At 33.4% G+C, this 22579-nt stretch overlaps 2 protein-coding genes and 1 long non-coding RNA gene across 4 annotated transcripts; 2 read left to right on the top strand and 1 right to left on the bottom strand.

Annotated features, from left to right (window-relative positions):
• The first annotated feature begins 12367 nt into the window (after positions 1–12367).
• On the top strand, positions 12368–13888 carry LOC145016248 (serine/threonine-protein kinase 52-like). The gene is made up of 5 exons (XM_078974629.1): positions 12368–12593; positions 12706–12827; positions 13027–13226; positions 13327–13630; positions 13721–13888. Exons 1-5 carry the CDS (start codon positions 12368–12370, stop codon positions 13886–13888), a joined length of 1020 nt encoding a protein of 339 aa, XP_078830755.1.
• A 3292-nt stretch (positions 13889–17180) lies between these two features.
• LOC145014263 (uncharacterized) lies at positions 17181–18672 on the bottom strand. 2 transcript variants are annotated; one of them, XR_013665466.1, is made up of 3 exons: positions 18047–18650; positions 17379–17791; positions 17181–17297 (listed from the first exon to the last, which is right to left on the bottom strand). It is a non-coding gene; the product is annotated as an uncharacterized LOC145014263 (long non-coding RNA). The 2 variants fall into 2 exon arrangements; XR_013665465.1 differs by lacking the exon at positions 17181–17297 and having other exon boundaries at positions 17473–17791; positions 18047–18672.
• Positions 18673–19454: 782 nt separating this feature from the next.
• On the top strand, positions 19455–21486 carry LOC145016247 (serine/threonine-protein kinase 52-like). Its single transcript, XM_078974628.1, has 5 exons — positions 19455–19482; positions 19542–19661; positions 20546–20747; positions 20898–21215; positions 21291–21486. Exons 1-5 carry the CDS (start codon positions 19455–19457, stop codon positions 21484–21486), a joined length of 864 nt encoding a protein of 287 aa, XP_078830754.1.
• Positions 21487–22579: the final 1093 nt, after the last annotated feature.

Genomic DNA, 22579 nt, shown 5'->3' with positions numbered 1-22579 from the left:
TCCGTACAATATGCATGATGATTTCAAAACATGTATAATTGAAGAACTTAGTATTAAACGTACAAGTGAAAATGTTGAACTTCCCCGGAAAACCCGATGTTTTCCAAATACAAAAAATACAGTGATTTCTCAAATTGTTATACTGCCACAATGAATGATTTTGATTACTCTTCCTTGATTACTCGGATGGCTTTAGATTAATTAATGGTTGTGAGTCGTTATAACCGTGCATGATAATGACTAGTTATAACTACAGACTACGAACGATCCTTAGAGGTGTCGCTCGTTATTACTCACTTAAATCCAAACAACCTTGATTACTTTTGATTAACAACCTGAATCTGTTTACTTTGATTACTCATAAGCCTAGCAAACGAGGAGAAGAGGAGTACAAAGTCCTGCTACTTTCGTGAGTTATTTTAGGCTATTGGGTGTGTGAAGGACACATTGGCCCATCTAACATTTGATTACTTTGACCTTACTAGCTATGCTAATGGGCCACTAAGGCCCGATAGCACTTAAAAGCCATTGAGGGTCTTCTCAATATGGAATTGGGTCATAGAAGGCCCAATAACATATTATCGTTATCCCTTGGGCCCAAAGATCATGTTAATGGATTTCAAAGGTCCAACAAGCATGATTGAAGCCTTTTTAAGCCCAAGGTTTTGGAATGTTTACTTGTCTTAGGCATTGTATCATTGTTGGAGGGTTTGATTGAACGATTTGTTATTTTTGTATCGACTCGAGACCCATCGATTTGTTTATAACGATATTAAGAGTTATGCGTGTATTCGTCTTTCAACTTTTGTAAGTCGTAGATTAGTATTTTTGACTCAATATTCTATAAGTAAAATAACTGGTTTAAAAATAGTGGTTTAACCTTTTCAGCCCCTTTCTTTTTATAAAAACAACAATTTTAGTCCTTTATATGAAGAAAAGACATTTTAAACCCTTAAGACATTTTCTTGACACTTTTGCATCATAAACTTGTTCAAATAGTGTTTTTAGCTCAAAGTTCAGTCCTTCCAGAAAAGTGTTTTTCGGTTTAAAACACAAACATTTGCAACTTTTACAACTTTGGCCCAAAATCCGAAAACTTAACATTTTTTATCCTTTTTGGAAAAGAAAGACATTTTTAACCCTTGAAATAGTTTTGTTAAACTTTTTATCCCTTGTTTTGAAGAAATTACCATTTCAACCCTTTTAATTTCATGATTTTCGCAACTTTGGGCTTGTTGGGCCGAAAAGCCCAAAAACTAGCCCATTAAGCTAATATTTACATTTTAAGTCCTTTGAAGTGCATAATATTCATAACAACATTTGTTGTAACTGTTTTGACTCCTTTGACCCTTAAGAAAACCGTAAGTGACAATTTTTGACCCAACTTTTGTTTATTTGACAATTTAAGCCCAAAAATGGGTTTTATGTTGAAATATGTTTATCACAATCTTATGAGTTAATATTCTTGACTTGTTTAGTATAATATAACTTGGATCATGTTTTTTTTTCCTTCTTATGGCATAGATCTCGAGATTTATTCCCTTTTGGTTACATATTCATCACCAAAAACACATAAAATCACACATACATGCATAAAATCATACATAGCATACACATACACATAGATCTACACATTTTCTTGTATTCTCCCCCATAAAACATATAAAAACCAAAAAAGATAGGGTTATGAACTCAACTTGAGTTGTGGGTTCTGTTTTTGAAGAAAAATGGAAGAAGTTTGATGTTATTCTCGGCCTAGCAAGCTTCTTGGAGGATCTTTGGCTTAGATGAGTTCTAAGAGGCAAGATAATGAATTTGAATAAATTAAGAGGATATTTTTGATGAAATGAAGTAGTTAGACCATGGATTTAAGCATCAACTTACCTTAGATGATGACTCTTAGGGAAATTCTTACTTGAAGGCTCTTAAATCTTGAAATTTTTAACAAAGGAGGAAGAACTTTTTCTAGAGAGAGTTTTGTTTGCAAAAGATGAATGAAATGGGTGTGTGTGTGGGTGTCTTCGGCCGAGAGTAGAAAGGATAGGGAGAAGAGAGATAATTGAGTTGACATGCATGAAAACATGAGATTTTGCATGGGTTTCCAATGGGTAAATGTGAGGTGGCAAGCAAAAGTCAACTCTTCCCTTCCATTTTGAGTAGTTGGGCCGAGATGAGGGAGAAAGGAGAAAGGAAAATTGGGCCTTTTGTTCGTAAATCCATATTATGGCCCAATTAGGTGATTTTTGGCCCAAAATAAATCAAGGGATGATTTTTATGATCCATTAGGCCTAATTTGTTTTGTTATGGCCAAATAAGGTCCATTAGGGCATTTTATTTCATTCTAGGCCCAACATGGCCCAAAATATTAAAATAAATGAGAGTGGGTCTAATTAGAGCCCATTTAAGAGTTCTAAGCCCAAGATAGTCAAATTGGAAGCTTATTGGCCCATTAGGCCCAATAAGGAAATCCTAGTCCAAAATGGACTTAAACCGGGATTTCTAGGGTTTCCAATTCTTTGTTGACTATTTGCAGTGCTTGTATAAAGTGTTTGATTGAAGTTTTGTTGTTATTGAATAAGCATCATACATGCTTTCACATTGTTGGTTTACAATTGGTATAATTGTTGTTGTTACAAAACATCAAAATTCCTGGTTGTAACACAGGTATGCTAGGCAGTATCCGGTCGACAGGACCGAAGGGGTAGGTCGGGCACCCATATATGCCTGACAGTATATGTATGTTATGCGGTACGATGAGGGAACTCACTAAGCTTCGTGCTTACAGTTTATAGTTTCGGTTTCAGGTACCTCTTCAGCAAAGGGGAAGGAGCTGGCGTGGTAGCAACACATCATACACACACACACATTGATTTTCCGCACTTGAGATATTCTGGGATTGTACTCTGACATGTTGCAATTTTATGATTTGGGTTTCAGACATGATATGTTGATTTAAGAAATGATATATTTCTACGTAGTTTTCTTATGAATGGTTTTATACTCAGTTAATTAAAATGAAAATTTTGGACTCAAAAATTAGGATGTTACAGGTCCCTAGTGTAAAAATCCATATCATATTAGTCCCTTGGTTAGTACGTGGGACGTATGCTGGTTTTACGTGGTGTACGCATGGCGTACTCATGTCTGAAGCAAACCCTAGTTTCTAGGGTTTGCACCCTATTTAAGGACAGTAAGTCCCCCAAGTCACTTACCTTTTTAGCCTTCATTGCCCTTGAAGTAAAAATCTCGAACCCTAAGCCACCTTAGTGCATTTGTGTGCTTCTTGAGTAATTTTTGGTGTTCTTTAGAGCTCTTGAAGATATAGAAAGCTTCAGAAGAAGCAAGGACGTCAAAAGAGCTTGTAGATCCAGAAGTTTGGCACCATTTCTGACCCACTGGAGGTGTAAAACTTTAACCTTGAACATTGCATGCTTAGATCTAGTTTTAGGGTGGAAAATGTCATCTTTTGTTCCCATAGTTTGCATTCTTGGAGTTAATGAACTTCAAACCATATGAGTTGTCCTTTTGAGCTCTTGGAGGTGTTTTGAGTCATAAAAACCAGATCTTGATGGCTAAGCCTCAACCATGCAAGTGTTAGGGACCAACCAAGTGTGCTTATGGACTTGATTCATGTTTTGAGCCCCATCCTTGCATGAAAAAGCATAAAGTTTGCAACTTTATGGCTTAGGACATTTCTAGGGGTCTGGATCTGAGTTTTGGATGTAAGGTCTTAAGGGATTAAGACATAGGGCTAAGTTTGGCTTGGCAGACCAGTACGCAGTGCGTACTCAAGTGTACGTTGCGCGTACTAGGTTAGCACCCCGACCTTGGTCAACACCAGAATACACTGGGTGTACAAGCCAAGTGCATCGTACATACGCGAACTGTGGGCTTGGAGGATTTTGGGCTCTTTTGGGTGTTGGGATTTTAACTTGAGAAAATTAGGCTTTGGGCCCACCTGAGTGTAGCAAGTCCTTTTTGGGCCTAAGGCCATGTTTAGGGGTCCTTAGGCCATAATAGGCCATAAAGGCCCTATGGTGGGCTTGGATGCCTTTTTGGGTTTTGTGGTTTTGGGCCTTTGAGAGAAGGAGACCCAATAAGGCAAAGGTAAAGGAGCCTTTTTCCTTAAGTCAAAGGGTAGGATTTTGGACCTCGAGTTAGATTGTGACCTAACTTCTAATTAGGGTTTTGTGCTTGTGCGATAGGGTGAGGAGTTTGCGAGTCATCCACCGAGTGCGATTTGATACCCACAGTTTGAGGTGAGTCTTCCATCGCAGTAATGGAGGGTCGAAGGCGCCAAGGCCGGCCCACTAGTTATTTTTATAGCATGATGATTGTCTTTGTGATAATTATCAGTCATGTCTGTATTTGTATGATGACTTAGTGATTACTGTCATGATATTATGTGGTAGCAGTAGGGAGTGAAATATACATGGTATTCGGTTGAAATAGACCGAAAGGGTAAGCCAATACCCATATATGCTTGGCAGTATCCGTTTGAGATAGACCGAAGGGGTAGGCCAACACCCAGATATGCTTGGTAGTATCCGGTTGGAATAGACCGAAAGGGCAGGCTAGCACCCTGATTTGCATGGCACTATGTTTGTTCAGTATGTTTGTGTAGCATGTTTGATTAGTATGTGGTATGTTGGGAGAACTCACTAAGCTTTATGCTTACACTTTTTAGTTTCTGTTTCAGGTACTTCTAGTTCGAAGGGGAAGGGCCCGGCATGATCGCATCACTCCATGTTTTTCCGTACTTAATGATTTTGGGATTTGTACTATGATATTATGATACAATGTGACTCTTTTGGTTATCTTAGTATCAGTTTCTTATGAATGGAATGAATTTAAAAACAAAAATTTTATCTGTATTGTTGGGATGTTACATTGTAAAAGAAAAATGAGACCAATAACGAAAAAATTAAACTTTCTCATCACTACTACTCTAAGCAGTTATTATGGTTAAAAATATAATAACAGTCACCGACCGCTATTTGAAATCGCGGTTCTCACGATGGCAGGGGCGTAGCTACACTATGTGAAGGTGGGTCCTAGGACCTACCTTTTTTCTTTTTTAATACAACAATTCTATATAAAAAACATAAGGAACTACCTTATTTTTGCAAAAGACCTACATTTTCGTACTTTTTTCCATTTAATTTATATTAGGAACCATGTTGATTTTGGTTCTAGACTCGCCACTGCAAGGTGGTGTTGTAACATGTTATCAAGTATTTTCATTTTAGCTCTTAACTTTATCGACGTTGCATAATTGGTCCCTTTTCGGTAAAGGTTTTGCGTTTCAGTCGTACGTTGGGCGTACTTGAGGGTACGCGCAGCATACTCGAGTGATGCGGTATCGCGTGTGTGCTGCTAGTACGTTGGGCGTACGTGTGGTACAACGGGCGTACTATGCCAGTCTCTAAACCCTAATTTTAAGGGTTGCTCCTTATTTAAACCACCTTATGCTTCCCTTAGACACTTATCATCAACTACCATCCTTTCTAAAACCCTAATATCGAAGTCTAAGCTTGCTTGTGAGAGATTGGGAGCTCATTAAGTGATTTTGGTGCATATTGTTGAAGAAGGAGGCTAGAGAAGAAGGAGTTGTTGCTTGCAAGATTGTAGATCCATTAACCACTCCTCATTGTGCATCTTTTTCAGGTATAAAGTTTGTACCTTGATGGCTTTCCTTTTTGATCTCCGTGGATGAGTTTTATGAGCTCTTTGTCCCCAAGTTTGGACCTTTATGAGTTTGGAGCACTCCGGAGAATATTAATTGTCCTTTCATGTATTTTAGGACTTGTAGATAAAATGGTTGCTTGATCATTTCCTATGGCCCATGCATGAGTAAAGCGACTTAGAGTGTGATGGAAGTTAGAGTTTGTTGCATTGGGTCCTTTCTAGCTATGCAAAGGCTTAAAATCGGTGACTTTATGGATTAAGACACCCTTGGATAGTCAGATCAGAAGTTGGGATATATGTCTTAACGGATTAAGACATAAAAGTTGTTGAAGTTGGATCGGTCGAAGTAGGTCGGGCGTACTCCTGGCTACGCCCCACATAGCTATTTTTGTCCCCAACTGGTCACTGATTGAGTAGTACGCCCCGTGTAAGAGAGAGTACACCAAGCGTACAGGCTTGGCAGTTGACTTTCGACTTTTGTTCAAGATTTAGGGTTTTGGGCCATGTGAAGGGCAAAATGGTCCTTTTTACCTTAAAAGACTTAGTTGTGGGATTTGGACTCGCAATTTGAGTGATGGACCTTAATTATTAATTAGGGTTAATTATTTTGTTGATTAAGCGGAGTCTAGTACCAGTAGTTCGATTGTGAGATTTACTTGTCGCCAGTATCAGGTGAGTCTCCTCACTTATTCTTACATGTGTGGTAAAATAGTCGTATTTGTGATGACAAGCTCGGTCTATTGTTATTTTTGTATTATGTTGTTATGTGTGACTCAGACTGCGGATAGTCTCTAGTGTTGCTGATAACCTATAGAGCGTGTTGTGGTCCACTGGGACTACTGATAGTTCCCTAGGGTTGCTGATAACCCATAGATGTTTATTTACGTTGTTTTGCATGTGGTATCTTGGGAAACTCATTAAGCTCCGTTCTTACATTTGTTGATTTATGTGTTTTACTTCTGAGGACCGCGGGAAGACGAATGTCTGATTGCACACACTCATTGAGAGATTTGTTACTGGGACAGTTTGAGATACTCTGATATTTTGTGATGATGTTTGTTTTAGACACTTATGTTTCTGGATGGATTGGTTGCGAATCACTAAAGATTTTAGAGACTCCTTTGTCAATTGTTCTTTTTTAAATGAAAAAAACATCAACTTACTGGTTACTTCCTCTTCCTCGCATTATCGGTTAGGGGTGATATATTTATGTTGTAAGTTATCAACTAACAACATGAAATAAGTGTTTCATTCTTCTTTTATTAACGGATTAACTATTATATTTACCTCATGGTTAGGAATGGATACATTATGCATTATTATCTAACCACATACACTATAACATTATGATTTTTCTTTGTTTTATGACGCCTCCCTCTAAATTTCCGCTTCAAAAATTCTCAAAAAGTTAAAGTAACATTTGTCTTGTTAAATTTCCCCACTATATTAAATTTATCTATTAAAGGTTAAAAAGTATTCAATTGACACCAAAATACCAGCTTAAAGACTTTCGGCAAACGCTAGGAGAATAACTTAGTTAAAATGCTTCCAATGATGTGGTGATTGTTTCTTTTGAGAAATTTTAACCAGAAATAAATAGAAATCCACGGGCATAACCTGCATCTAACGTGTTATGGTGATCTACAGCTCCAGATAATCAAAATCTAATCTACTATCAATGAGTAGTGCTTACTGTTGAGCCATCTTCCTCATGCATCAACTTATCCACCTTCCAATGCTTCTCCAATTGTTGATAGGCCCCACAAAAGGCTAAACCCTCAAAATCCTCAGCTCCTAGTGTCTCAATTGATCCACATTCCGGTGCCTCAGCTAAAACATCTATCAATATTGATGATTTAGCACTTGATGTGCAAAAAACTCTACAACATGTGATTTAAGGAAATGAGGGACCAACCGTTCTTGAATGTTATAAGAAGTTAAAGTTGGTTGGGGTCAGACCCAATAGATCCTCTATTCTTTGCTGATTTTCACATTTTTGGAGTGTCTAGGAACATGAGAGAGGCATGGATGACATCGCAGGCATTCATGAGGTATTAAAAGGATGGATCACGATGACGACTACAAGTTTAGGACTAATAATGTAGGGAAACATTGTTGGTTTGTTTTAGATATGTTGGAACCATTCATTGGGATTTTTTTTGAAAACCGTCAAATGCGACCTATATGAAAACCGTCAAATGTCCTCTAGAATCTGAAATGTTATAAGTTGTATTTGTAGTTGACTTATCTGTTATTTTTCATTTTCATTTAAGTTTTTTTGGGGATTAAACAAAAGGAAAAACAATATAATTTTGTTAAATGAAAATGAAAAATCCGGAATACAAGGCTACAATTCATATAAAACCCTAAAATAATAGCTCATAACATTGACCTAACTCAACTAATTTTGTGTCATACACTAAAAGAACAAATAAAAGAATAAAAAAGCAGTTGCAATTAAAACCTTGTTTTGTGTACCAATTAGTTGGCATAAAATTCAACAGTTCTTGAATATAGGAAAAGTCTACTCTTCAAAAACTGAAATTGGAAACTATAATAAGTAAATAGTTCGTGTAGATGTGCATTCCGTAATCAAATCCAACCGTCCGAGTATACCTGAAGGGCTAATTTTCTCATGGAGAGCATGACAAAATCACCGATGAAAAATTCCTTTGGTGGCAAGTTAAAAAGCTTTTTGAATGTCGAATTCTTATGAGGTGACTCCATATTGAGTTGTCAAGAAGTTAGAATAATTCGTATAGATGTGCAGTCCATAATCAATACTCCTATAATGCAAAATTTAAAAGATTTTACAAAAAATGAAAATAAAACGCCCTAAAAAAGAAGTGTAAAAGGGTCATTTACTAAACTTTAGATGAATACAAAAAAGAAACGTTCTTTGTTCATACTTACTTTACACAAACATTATTTTAATAATGCAAATGTCAATTTACCAATAAGGAAATTAAAAATAAATAAATAAGCCAAACCTAAGATCCTTTTTGACAACATATGCATCCAAATTAACTATATTGGATCTTGGAAAGCACATGTATTGGTTAATGAAAGTGAAGGATATGGAATTGATTTTTCAACATCCATTTTTCGGTAACATCCACTTTCATATCCCTTTTACACATACTTTGGCTCTCATCATGTGCGATTCGTGCTTTTGTTAAAAAAATACAAAGTTATACAACCATATAAATCAGATAAGAATTGCACTTTTAGAAAGCATGCATATTATGGAATAAGGTTAGAAAATGTTTGGTCTTCAAATGTAAGAATCTTAAGAATGACCTAACTACAATGATTCCCACGTATAGTGTCCCATGGTTGGTTTTTTATTCCAGTGAAGGGGATTGTATCCCATTACCTCAATAGTATATTATCGAAGAAGGTAAGAATTAAGGCCAAATGGAACTTGATGGAAAAACACCATTCTTTCGTTGGTTATACTGAAAAATATATAAATTTTATAAATTTTTGGAAGTAGATATATTTTGTTTTGATAATCAACCTTTTATACATAAAAATCCCAAATTTTCCCGATGATAAACTTTGATAGTACACGGTCATTACAATTTTTTTGTCTTAATAGATTAAGCATCTAATAATGGCTTAAGGATATGAATATAAACTAAAGAACTACATACAATACATACCTACTAACCTCAAATGCTCCAGAACTTCAAATATTCTTCTCTCAACTTTTACATATTGATGACATGTCTCCAATGGGTTGAAGCGCTTCAAGACTTATGAAATTGTTCATAATCTTTAATGATAACATAATACTTTTTAATCTTAATCCAAACATAAATTCTATTCGAGTACCTAAAAAACTACATTATGGTGTCCCTGCTTTACGACATTAGAAAAATAAATAAAAAAAATTCATACCTTTTTTTGCAACTTTCTCATAAATTACATGAAAAGATCTATCAATCTTTTTGTGGTCAAGGATTTAATCTCCCTCATCATACCAAAACATAGTATATTAATGATTCATTATTCATGATTTATGATTCATCCGAGCCAATTGCAAGGTTTCTAGGATAATGATCAACATGAAAAAAATTGGTTGGTATCTACATAAAATAGGAAAAATATATTAAAAATTCAGTAAAAAAATAAAAGCGTTTTTTATTTTTTTAATGAGCGTGTTCATCTGAGTGTTCGACGTCTTATTTTGGGAGTTTTTTTATACTCTTTTTAGTCCAAAAGCGAAGTTCCATTTTATTTTAGAGACAAAATTATAAAATTATTTGACCACTTCAATTTTTTTATGATCATACAGATAAATGTTGACCATTTTTTTATATTATTTTACCAACTACTCAATCAAACTGAATTCTGGAACTAATAACCCACCTAATATCTTTTGACGACAACTTCTCTGTCCATTTTATCGTTTTCTACAACTAAAAGCAAATACAAAAAAGAAATATATTTAACTATCATATTACTTGTTCCATCACTAACAACAAAAAAATCTAGCAAGAAACATATTTGAAGATTGAATAGCTACCTGATGCAAATCGACTCCTTTTTTTATTCCCTTTTTTGTTTATCTTCATCTGTTGATACCCTAAAAGAATAGTATTTGCAAGATGGTGTTATACGTTCTTGAGGTACTGAATGCCAGTTGACATCAAGAACACATATCATAATTGTGTTCAACAAAAACCCAAAATCAACATCAAGATAGCCCTGAAGAAAAAAGTAAGCACCCAAAAGCTATATATATATATATATATATATATATATATATATATATATATATATATATATATATATAACAAAAAATGGTGAAAAAATGAGGGAAAAGAATAAAACAGTAACAAAAATCGTATAAAATGCAAAGAAAGGGGTTGAAGTGGTGTAGAAAACAAACCTATGAATAAATCAAAAAGACGAACGTGTTAACTGTGTGTGTATATCGTCTTTCTAGTTTCTGCAACAGATAGAAAAAGGGAGGCGGAGAAGGAGCGACGATTCCCTTAATTCCTGAAAGCAAGTGTAGAAATTAGGTTTTTTTCATCAAAATTGAGAAATAAACACCAGAAATTGAAACATAACAAATCAATTATAAGTTGTTGTGCGGAGAAACAAATAACTGACGGGAAGAAGGAGAGCCCTAAGGTGAAACGCAAGAAATATGAAGAAAGGAAGGAGACGAAATAAATGAGTGCTTGCGGTTGTGATGATAAGATGAAAGAGATTCGAGGTTACATAAGGAGGAATCAAAGAGATAAGATTATGGATTGTCTGCGCATAGAGACATGGGAAGAGAAATTGTATCTGGATTCGAGGTCTTAGAAGGGAGAATCGATTGAATCGTTGCGAAAGAAGACGTATGTATCCTTGAAATTAGTGGAAAAATCTTTCTTATGTATCTTCCAACACCATTGATCTTCATATTTTCTTCCCTACAATAAATTGAAAATAAAATAATGCCTTTGTTAATGATTTTCAAACCAGAACAAAAGAAAACGGGTAATGAGGGGTGGGGTTGACCAAATGATGATATCATTAATAATTTTTCTAATTTTAAAAACAATTTTATTTTTGGTGAGATTTAATTGTCATTAATAGATTTCCTAAATTTAAAAGTAATTTTATTTTTGGTGACATTTAATTGTCATTAATAGATTTACTAATTTTAAAAATAATTTTATTTTTGGTTATATTTAATTGTTATTAATAGATTTCCTGATGTTAAAAGTAATTATCATTAATAGATTTCATAAAATTGGTGGACAAAAAAAAAGATTTATCAAATGATGATGTCAGCATAACGATCTAAAGGTGGAAAAGATATGAATGAAACATAATCAATGATTCTGATTGTTGAAAGTGATGTTACAAAGTTTGTCTTTTGATAATATTTAAAGATTGTAAACATTTTTTTTTTTTTTTTTTTTTTTTTTTTTTTTTTTTTTTGCTAGTACTTGGTAAACATTTTGTGGTTTGTTTCCATAGTTGGAAATATTATACGTTTATTGTTATGTTTTAAAGTTTTATTTATGTTGTTTATGTTTAATGTTTGTTTGCTTATGTTGATTTCTAATCCTATATTTATGTTATTAACAAGTTTGTTTGCTTATGTGCTTATGTTGATTTCTAATCCTATATTTATGTTGTTTATGTTATTAACGATGATTCTTTTTTGGCACCATATATAAACAGACAATCAAACTTGCGGTTTTACGTTTTAAATGAAATACATTAATGTTTTTGGCAAACAAAATACATGTATAAATCAAGTTTTTCGAAAACTATCTTTTAGTTTTTTCATTTTTTATTGGTTTTAATTATATACCGAACTATATGGTTTTACGTTCTAGACTCTTGATTGTCTGGAAGTCATTCTTGTGCATTTCGTTTGCAGATATAGTCCCTCCAACAAATATTCACGTTTAAAATATATTTGGACCAAACTTGCAACTTATAGTAAACTACAATGACCAATTTCTGCAATGATTTGTAAATTGAAGGACTGGATTTCGCAATTAGACCAAACTTGTACGTAACTGCTACGTAATTTCTTTAGTATATATATCTACGGTACTTGTGAATTTGTGATATACCATTAAGTGTGGGAAAATATTAATTACTTGAATCGCAAACAACCCATTAGACCCTTTACCCTTTTCTGCATGGACGAACCCAGAAAATGGTCGACGTAATGGATCAACAGCAACTCACGCACAACCAGTTTAAGAGTCATCATCAACAACTGAATCTGCTGCAATCTCATGAAATTAATTGGATCATAGCTCAAAGACAACGACAATGGCAAGAAACCATTGATCCTCAAAATCTTGTTGTCGGCAAAATTATCGGTCATGGAAGTGAAGGTGTTGTGTATAAGGGCTCCTACAAAGGCCAAACTGTAGCAGGTAATTAATGTTCTTGAGTACTTCTCGTGTGTATGTTCTCTTTCACGATAATTTAATGGCGTTTCATGTCTTATTTTAGATTTTTGATTAATTGTTTATTTGTGTTATTCAGTGAAAGTTCTTGATGATAATGGTAAAAACAAGATTTCGGAAGATTCAATGGGGATCGTTAAGTTAGGTTTAATGGAAGAAGTTGAAGTTTGGAAAAATCTTGATCATCCAAACGTAACTAAGGTAAGTTTGTTTTTGGATATATATATATAGTACTTAACTAGTACGCGATATATACAAATCATGCATAATGTATATATAACAAGAATCGAATAACATATATAGTCGAGTACGATATATACATGCATGCATTCATGGCCTACTTACATGCAATCAAATATCATCACCATCTAATTATTCTTATAAACTATAAAATTTTCAGATGATCGGAGCAACGATGTCCATGATTACGTCAGGTAGCCGGCACAAGATCAAGAACCCGAAACCAGAAAACAACTTCTGTGTCGTCTCCGAATACTTAAAAGGAGGATCCCTCAGATCTTATCTATTGAAGCTCAAGCACCAAGACAAGAAGCTGCCTTACAAAACTGTCATTCGATTTGCTATTGATATTGCTAAAGGGTACGTATATATGATTACTAATTAATATTCTAAATCTTTAACTTAAATTTTCAAAATCCAAATCGCTAAATATTATATATATGTATGATCTTCTGTACAGGTTGAGTTACCTTCATTCTCAAAAAGTAATTCATCGTGATGTGAAGCCGGGGAACATGCTAATTGACAAAAAACAGACAATCAAGCTTGCGGATTTCGGAGAATCAGAAATTGAACCACCAGAGCTTTTGATCACATGTGGTGAAAGGGGGACTCGCGGCTATATGGCTCATGAGTTCGTAAGCAAACATCCACACGGGCGTAAATCCGACGTTTACAGCTTTGAGATATGCTTGTGGGAGATATACTGTTGTGATACTGCTTATACGTATGATTTAGGGATTCTCACACCTGATATATACAAGGTACGTGTATATATATATATATACTTTTTTATATTTTTGATTTGGGTAACAAATTCTGATGGAAATTAATAAGAGGTTGTGTGATTACAGTATATGAGACCAAGCATACCGAGACATTGTCCAAGATCGTTGGCTAAATTGATGGAACAATGTTGGGATATAGACCCCACAAAGAGGCCGGAGATGGAAGAGGTGGTGGTTATATTAGAAGAAATTAAAAAATCAGAAGAGTTGCAATCGAGATGGAGACATTCATAGAGTTGGTTCAAGTTATTCAAGCTTAGAAGATGATATATTGTTACTTCATATAGTATGTTTTAGTTATGTTTTAGGGTCATAAACACTGATACTCTCTAGTTAGTGTTTATGTCACACTATGATAAATAAGGGTTTATAGTCTATTAACTTTATGTTGTACATGGACGCTATACATTGCCATATTAGACTTTCCATGATGGTAAATCTATCAAAAGCCTTTTTTTTTGTTATACATGCTTAATAAAAATATTTTACCCTAGCTTTCTTCTAGTTTCATTTTATGTTTATATCATCATCTATGTGAAATGTTTTAGGAAGTCACTCATCTAACTTTGCTATTTTTAAGCATATTTTATAGAGTCAGTCGTCTAACTTTATTATTTTTAAGCATATGTTTGTATTTTTTTTTTCTTTCAAAATGTTACTTGACGATGACTTTTAATTAACTAAATATATTTTAATACGGAAATTTAAAAATAAGCCTGAAACTAGATTGCATATTTCATTTTTTGTCGAACATTTAAGAACGTTGGAGTTATAAGAATAAAAAACGATAAATTATTGTGAATACAGTTATAAAATATTTAATAAATATAAATATGCCGAGTCTTTTTTATCAAATATATAAAATACAATAAAATTATTATGTATATAATTTCATTAAAAAAACGATAAAAGTATCATACTTACATATAAGTATTACGAATCTTATATTTTATATTGGATATTAAAATAAACTATTTTAAGATGCTTCGTATCTAAAATTTATTTTTGTGAAAAGTGAATTTTCTATGAGTTATTATATTCATGTGGTTCAATTTTTGTTTTTCCATATTGACTTACATTGACTTTTATCATTTTAGATCTAGAATCTCGAAATTGAAATTCTCACTTGCATATTGAAATTGCTAAATTCTTGAAATTAAATTCATAAGCGGTTATAGTATATGGAGTGCTAAATTATCGGCCTATTTTTCGGAGTAAATTAAAGCTTAAGGAAATTCCTAATATTTTACCCATACAATAATTTCTCCCCTTTTTATTTTAGCTAACACACTTTGATCCTTTACTTTGAGAAATCTACAATTAAAGTCCCTAAAGTTTGGTTCTATTAATATAAGTCATTCCTGACCTTTTCGTTTTTTTTTTTTTGCCTAAAAACTGGTAAACACTTGAAAAAAAAACCTTTGTACTCGGCATTAGCCGGTTTTAAGGGTTTTTCTAAAATTTTTGAGGGTTTTTCTAAAAATTTTAAGGATTTTTCTGAAAATAAAAATCAGATTTATGGCTTTTTCATTAATAGATTAAATTTTAAGGATTTTTTTGAAAAAAATTTCTTTTTATATCCACTAAATTAATAAAGAAAACTTTTGTAGATGATATCTTAATGATTGTAGTTATCATATTTAATTTAAAATGATTTTATTGATTGTTGTATGAAACATGTTTTTAGACCACATGCTACATTTATTACTGAATATTCAAGTCTTGGCTGTAAAAAGAAGTAACTTAAGTGTAAAGAATAAAAATGAAATGCGTTTCTACTTTTTTAGAAGAGACAATTAAGTTTGAGATGTTCTAGAGCACATAACTTAAGAGTCAACATGGTTAAACAGTTGCAAAAAACGTTATAAAGTTACAATAATTACACCCTCATTTTCGTCCCATAAGTATTATAAATTTTATATTTTTTTATATACATGGTGCACAAAGGTACAATTAACAGGCTTAAATAAAACGTATAATGTAACATCCCGATGATGAGGTAATTTCATTTTAGGCCTATGTATAAATAAATATATCATTTTAGTTCTTGAGTTTCAGAAAGAGTGCAAAATGGCCCATAGTGGCATTTTGGTAATTTATGGCTGGAACATAGTACGATGGGCGTACTCTTCGTATGCGAGGGACTTAGTATGCTAGGCATACGTGCAAGGGTTTCAAACCCTAATTTTTAGGGCTTGAACCCTATTTAAACAACTTTAGAGCCCCAAGACCTTCACCCTAATCAGCCTCCAACTGAGGATACAACCCTTTAGCAAACCCTAAGTGAGAGAGGGCATTTTGAGCTCATTTGTGTACTTTAGTGGTGTTCTTGAAGAGGAAGAAGTTGGTGCAAGGACCTTGAAGCTTGAAAGCAACTTGAAGAGGAAGAAGTTGGTGCAAGGACCTTGAAGCTTGAAAGCAACTTAGACCTGGGATTCTCCACTTGCTAGCAACCTCCAAGAGGTAAAAAGTTCATAACTTGATCACTCTATCTTGTAGATCTATCCATTTCTCCATTTAGGGCACTTTTGGTCCCAAATATGATGATTTTTAAGCAAGGCATGCTCTTAACCAAATAAGCCTTCCTTTCAGACCTTATGAGGGGTCTTGAGTCATAAAAATGTGGTCTTGATGCTTAGTTTTTCTTCATGCATGCTCTAGAAGGTCTTAAGGCATTTAGAGGTGGTATTTTGTGTATTAAGCACTTGATGGACATGCAAAGTCATAAAGTTGGAAATTTTACGACTCTTGGTGGTATTTTGGCATTGGATCTGAAAGTTGGACGTGAGAGCTTAATGTATTAAGCTCTTACTGAGAAAAGGGGGTTTTGAGCGTACGTCATGTGTATCTCAGCGTACGTCGTGCGTACGAGGTCAAAGTCCTGACTGCGGTCAAAGCCCGAGTACGCCCCGCATGCGAGCCCTGAGTTTACTCGGCTGGGTTGACTCGGTTGACTTGTTGATTTTGACCAGTTTTGACCAAGGGTATTTTGGGAAAATGTTATTAATTTAGAATGAGAAATGTTTTGACATTTAGGATTTGAGTTGAGCCGGTTGTCGGAGCTACGAGTTATTCGGACTGTGAGGCGAGTTTTCCTCATTGTACTTACGGAATTGCTACGGAAATATGGCTGTAGCATAATGACCCGTGGCTAAATTATAGCTACAGATTAGCTACAGAACCGTTACGGAATAGCTACGGAAAATTCCGTAGCTACCATAACTACGGAAAAAATTAGCTACGGTATTTCTACGGAATCACTACAGAGCTAAATAACTACGGAATAGCTACGGACCTAAATAACTACTAAATAGCTACGGAATAGCTACGGATCCAAATAGCTACGGAATAGCTACAGACATAGATAGCTACGGAAATCCGTAGCTATTCCGTAGCTAACTTCGTCTATTGAAAAAAAAATTAAAATTTTCCAATTTTTTGTCAAATACCATATTCAATTTACATTATTAAAACAACAAAACAGCAATAGCAAAATAGCACAAAATAGCAAAATAGCAACAGTAGCAATATCACAAAACAGCAACAACAATCTGCAATAGCAAAAACAGCACCAACAATAGAAAAAATAGCAGAAATGAATGTAATCAAGATCATTGTACAGCTGATGATCACGGGCTTCAATCTAGAATAAACCAATTGTAATTATTAAAAATAATAAATAATAAGAAGAAACTTAAACGTTAATAAAGGTAAAATTGCACACCTTTATATTAAACAACATTGAATAGATATCTTACATCTTGGGAGGAAGTCAAAAGGACTAGGTGTATAAAGAGCACCAAGAAACAAACAAGAAATAAGATTTAACAATTCCTTCAAAACTTAGCACCAAAATACATGTAATCATAATAAACAAGTAAATGAAAGAATGTTGGTATTTCTTAACTGCAACTAAAGCAATCTGCTAATATAATTAACAGGTCTATCAGGATCCATCATTCCTCCACCTTATTATCAGATTGTTTCTGGGGTCCACCTACATGCATTCTAGAAAGCGTCAGATCACTAGACATCATAGTTGACATTTGTGTCCCCTGTGATATCTGCTGATCTATCCAGGAATGAATCTGGAGTTCCCTCTAGTTAACAGGATACATAGCAATCGCCATCACCTACCTGTGTTGGAAGCAACTTCAATACAAAACAAAAAGGAAACCATATGACCAGAATAATCTAAATAAAGTAACATCAATTTAATATGTACTAACATGATTAATGTATATATCACTGTTAGATGCATAACATAACTTTTTGTGTAACACTTGTAGTTATGAGGTAAATGAATGGGAGTTACTGCATTCACATGTGTAAAAATGTGCAAACAAATAAGATCGAACCTAAGTATCTTGAAGGTGGATGAATGAATCTTACCGATTGAATAGGTTTGGCCGACGAATAAGCAAAGTTAGTCGTTGATTGAGCAGGTCTGAACCTTCGACTGAGCCTACTGGTCGAACAAAACGATGAGAGGAGCGATTGAAGCTTCGATTGAACAGACCGATTGAAGCTTGCTATGGTATTTATGGTTAATCGGTAACGGCCTAATGGGAGTGATTCAAGCGGTAGTGGCGGAGGGGCAGAGCTGAAGAACGACGGCAGTTGCGGAAGGTTGTGTCGTTGGCGGCACCGGTGGACGCAAAAGAGAACGCCGACCAGAACGTGAAATACGAAGAAGATGAACAGAGGTCTTCGGAGGTTGACGTGAGATATGCTCCAGCTTCAAACCCTAGAATGGAGTGGAAGGCAGAAAACGAGAGGTGTGAGAGATGGGAGGCGCGACCTAATTAAGCGGGAGAGCAAAAAACGTAGCCGAATATTTGAGGGATTAAGCGAGAACGCAAATTTGGGGAAGTCCACGGAAAGAAGACAGGATCAAAAAGGAAAAAAGAGAGAGAGAGAGAGGGACGATCGATCTCGGGTCTAGGACTTATATGAGTGATACAACGAGCATCATTCCATTTGGACCGGCATGCCACATCCGTTAATCAGGGCTCCATAAACGCCTTTAAATGATACTAACTTCCTTTCATTTCCTTTATTATTATTATTATCATTATTTGGGGCTGGATTTGAACTCATGTTTCGAACGTATGTAACCCAAAGTCTTACCAAACGGTGGGTATGCCACATCCGTTTCCAATTAACTTTATCTTCTATACAAAAATATTAAGAATAACAGGTTTGGGGTAGGAATCTAACTCAAATCTCGGAGGTAACTAACCAATACAATTACCACTAGGTTGGGTATACCACATTCTTAATTTATTAGACCCCTATTAGTTTTATACACTTTTGTTTTTCGATTATTATTATTATTATTATTATTTTTTTCAATATTCAAGTCCTAAAACTTTTTTTTGGATCGTTTTATTTTTCCGTATTTAGAAAACAAACAATTAAAAATCATACTAACGTCCATAGTGAGCTAGAGTGGTGAGAAGAGCTGGAGTAGTGAGAAACCCTAACGTCCATATCAAGACTTCTAAGGATACAAGAGGACTCGACGATGATGGTGATGGTGATGGTGATAATGATGATGATGGTGATCATGGTGGTGATGATGGTGATGGTGATGATGGTGGTGATGATGATGATGGTGGTGATGGTGATGGTGATGGTGGTGGTGATGGTGGTGGTGGTGGTGATGATGATAACGATAATGATGATAATGGTGATGGTGATGATGATGATGATGTTGATGTTGATGATGATGATGATGATGATGGCGGTGGTGATGGTGATGATGGTGGTGATGATGATGATGGTGATGGTGATGGTGATGGTGATGGTGGTGGTGGTGGTTAATGGTAAAAAGTTCTTGATGGTATTTTAGATTTTTGATTAATTGTTTATTTGTGTTATTCAGTGAAAGTTCTTGATGATAATGGTAAAAAGAAGATTTCGGAAGATTCAATGGGGATCGTTAAGTTAGGTTTAATGGAAGAAGTTGAAGTGTGGAAAAATCTTGATCATCCAAACGTAACTAAGGGAATTTTGTTTTTGGATATATATATATATATATATATATATATATATATATATATATATATATATATATATATATATATATATATATATATATATATATATATATATATATATATATATATATATATATATGGTTAGGTTCATTTGAGACCACCTATATTTTGTGAGACCGTGAGACACATTTTTTTTTTATTTTTTTTTTATTTTATTTTTTTTAGTTAATTCATGTTCCGAAAATAATATTTAAAAAAAGAATTTTTTGATTTTTTCATTTATTTTGCATTTTAAAATTATTTTTAGAATATGTACAGTGTAATATTCTATTTAGAATATTTCACGTATTTATTAAAAAAAATAGAATTTTTTTTATTTTTTTTATTTTATTTTTATTTTTTTTAGTTAATTCAAGTTCCAAAAATAATATTTAAAAAAAGAATTTTTAGATTTTTCCATTTATTTTGCATTTTAAAATTATTTTTTAGAATATATCAGTGTAATATTCTATTTAGAATATTTCACTTATTTTTCAAAAAAAAAACACGGAATTTTTTTTATTTTTTTATTTTTTTTAGTTAATTCAAGTTCCGAAAATAATATTTAAAAAAAGAATTTTTGGATTTTTCCATTTATTTTGCATTTTAAAATTATTTTTAGATTTGGTCTCACGGTCTCACAAAATTAGAATGGTCTCAAATGAACCCGAACCTATATATATATATATATATATATATATATATATATATATATATATATATATATATATATATATATATATATATATATATAGTAGAATACGATATATACATGCATGCATTCATGGCCTACTTACATGCAATCAAATATCATCACCATCTAATTATTCTTATAAACTATAAAATTTTCAGATGATCGGAGCAACGATGTCCATGATTACGTCAGGTAGCCGGCACAAGATCAAGAACCCGAAACCAGAAAACAACTTCTGTGTCGTCTCCGAATACTTAAAAGGAGGATCCCTCAGATCTTATCTATTGAAGCTCAAGCACCAAGACAAGAAGCTGCCTTACAAAACTGTCATTCGATTTGCTATTGATATTGCTAAAGGGTACGTATATATGATTACTAATTAATATTCTTAATCTTTAACTTAAATTTTCAAAATCCAAATCGCTAAATATTATTTATATATATATATATATATATATATATATATATATATATATATATATATATATATGTATGATCTTTTGTACAGGTTGAGTTACCTTCATTCTCAAAAAGTAATTCATCGTGATGTGAAGCCGGGGAACATGCTAATTGACAAAAAACAGACAATCAAACTTGCGGATTTCGGAGAATCAGAAATTGAACCACCAGAGCTTTTGATCACATGTGGTGAAAGGGGGACTCGCGGCTATATGGCTCCTGAGTTGGTAAGCAAACATCCACACGGGCGTAAATGCGACGTTTATAGCTTTGGGATATGCTTGTGGGAGATATACTGTTGTGATACTGCTTATACGTATGATTTAGGGATTCTCACACCTGATATATACAAGGTACGTGCATATATATACTTTTTTATATTTTTGATTTGGGTAACAAATTCTGATGGAAATTAATAAGGGGTTGTGTGATTACAGTATACGAGACCAAGCATACCAAGACATTGTCCAAGATCGTTAGCTAAATTGATGGAACAATGTTGGGACATAGACCCCACAAAGAGGCCGGAGATGGAAGAGGTGGTGGTTATATTAGAAGAAATTAAAAAATCAGAAGAGTTGCAATCGAGATGGAGACATCCAGAGAGTTGGTTCAAGTTATTCAAGCTTAGAAGATGATATATTGTTACTTCATATAGTATGTTTTAGTTATGTTTTAGGGTCATAAACACTGATACTCTCTAGTTAGTGTTTATGTCACACCATGATAAATAAGGGTTTATAGTCTATTAACTTTATGTTGTACATGGGCGCTATACATTGCCATATTAGAGTTTCCATGATGGTAAATCTATGAAAAGCCTTTTTTTGTTATACATGCTTAATAAAAATATTTTACCCTTAACTTTCAGTGATTAGCTTTCTTCTAGTTTCATTTTATGTTTATATCATCATCTATGAAAGTGATTAGCTTTCTTCTAGTTTTATTTTATGTTTATATCATCATCTATGTGAAATGTTTTAGGAAGTTACTCATCTAACTTTGCTATTTTTAAGCATATTTTATAAAGTCAGTCGTCTAACTTTATTATTTTTAAGCATATGTTTGTATTTTTTTTCTTTCAAAATGTTACTTGACGATGACTTTTAATTAACTAAATATATTTTAATACTGGAAATTTAAAAATAAGCCTGAAACTAGATTGCATATTTCATTTTTTGTCGAACATTTAAGAACGTTCGAGTTATAAGAATAAAAAACGATAAATTATTGTGAATATAGTTATAAAATATTTAATAAATATAAATATGCTGAGTCTTTTTTTATCAAATATATAAAATACAATAAAATTATTATGTATATAATTTCATTAAAAAAACCACAAAAGTATCATACTTGCATATAAGTATTACGAATCTTATATTTTATATTGGATATTAAAATAAACTATTTTAAGATTTTAAGATGCTTCGTATCTAAAATTTATTTTTGTGAAAAGTGAATGTTCTATGAGTTATTATAATCATGTGCTTCAATTTTTGTTTTTCCATATTGACTTACATTGACTTTTATCATTTTAGATCTTGAATCTCGAAATTGAAATTCTCACTTGCATATTGAAATTGCTAAATTCTTGAAATTAAATTCATAAGCGGTTATAATATATGGAGTGCTAAATTATCGGCCTATTCTTCGGAGTAAATTAAAGCTTAAGGAAATTCCTAATATTTTACCCATACAACAATTTCTCCCCTATTAATTTTAGCTAAC

The sequence above is a fragment of the Lactuca saligna genome, chromosome 9, assembly GCF_052625555.1.
Source record: "Lactuca saligna cultivar CGN05327 chromosome 9, ASM5262555v1, whole genome shotgun sequence".
In the NCBI taxonomy this organism is placed as follows: Eukaryota; Viridiplantae; Streptophyta; class Magnoliopsida; order Asterales; family Asteraceae; genus Lactuca; species Lactuca saligna.
Note: the sequence above shows the minus strand (reverse complement) of the source record. Positions and strands in the feature narration are given on the sequence as shown.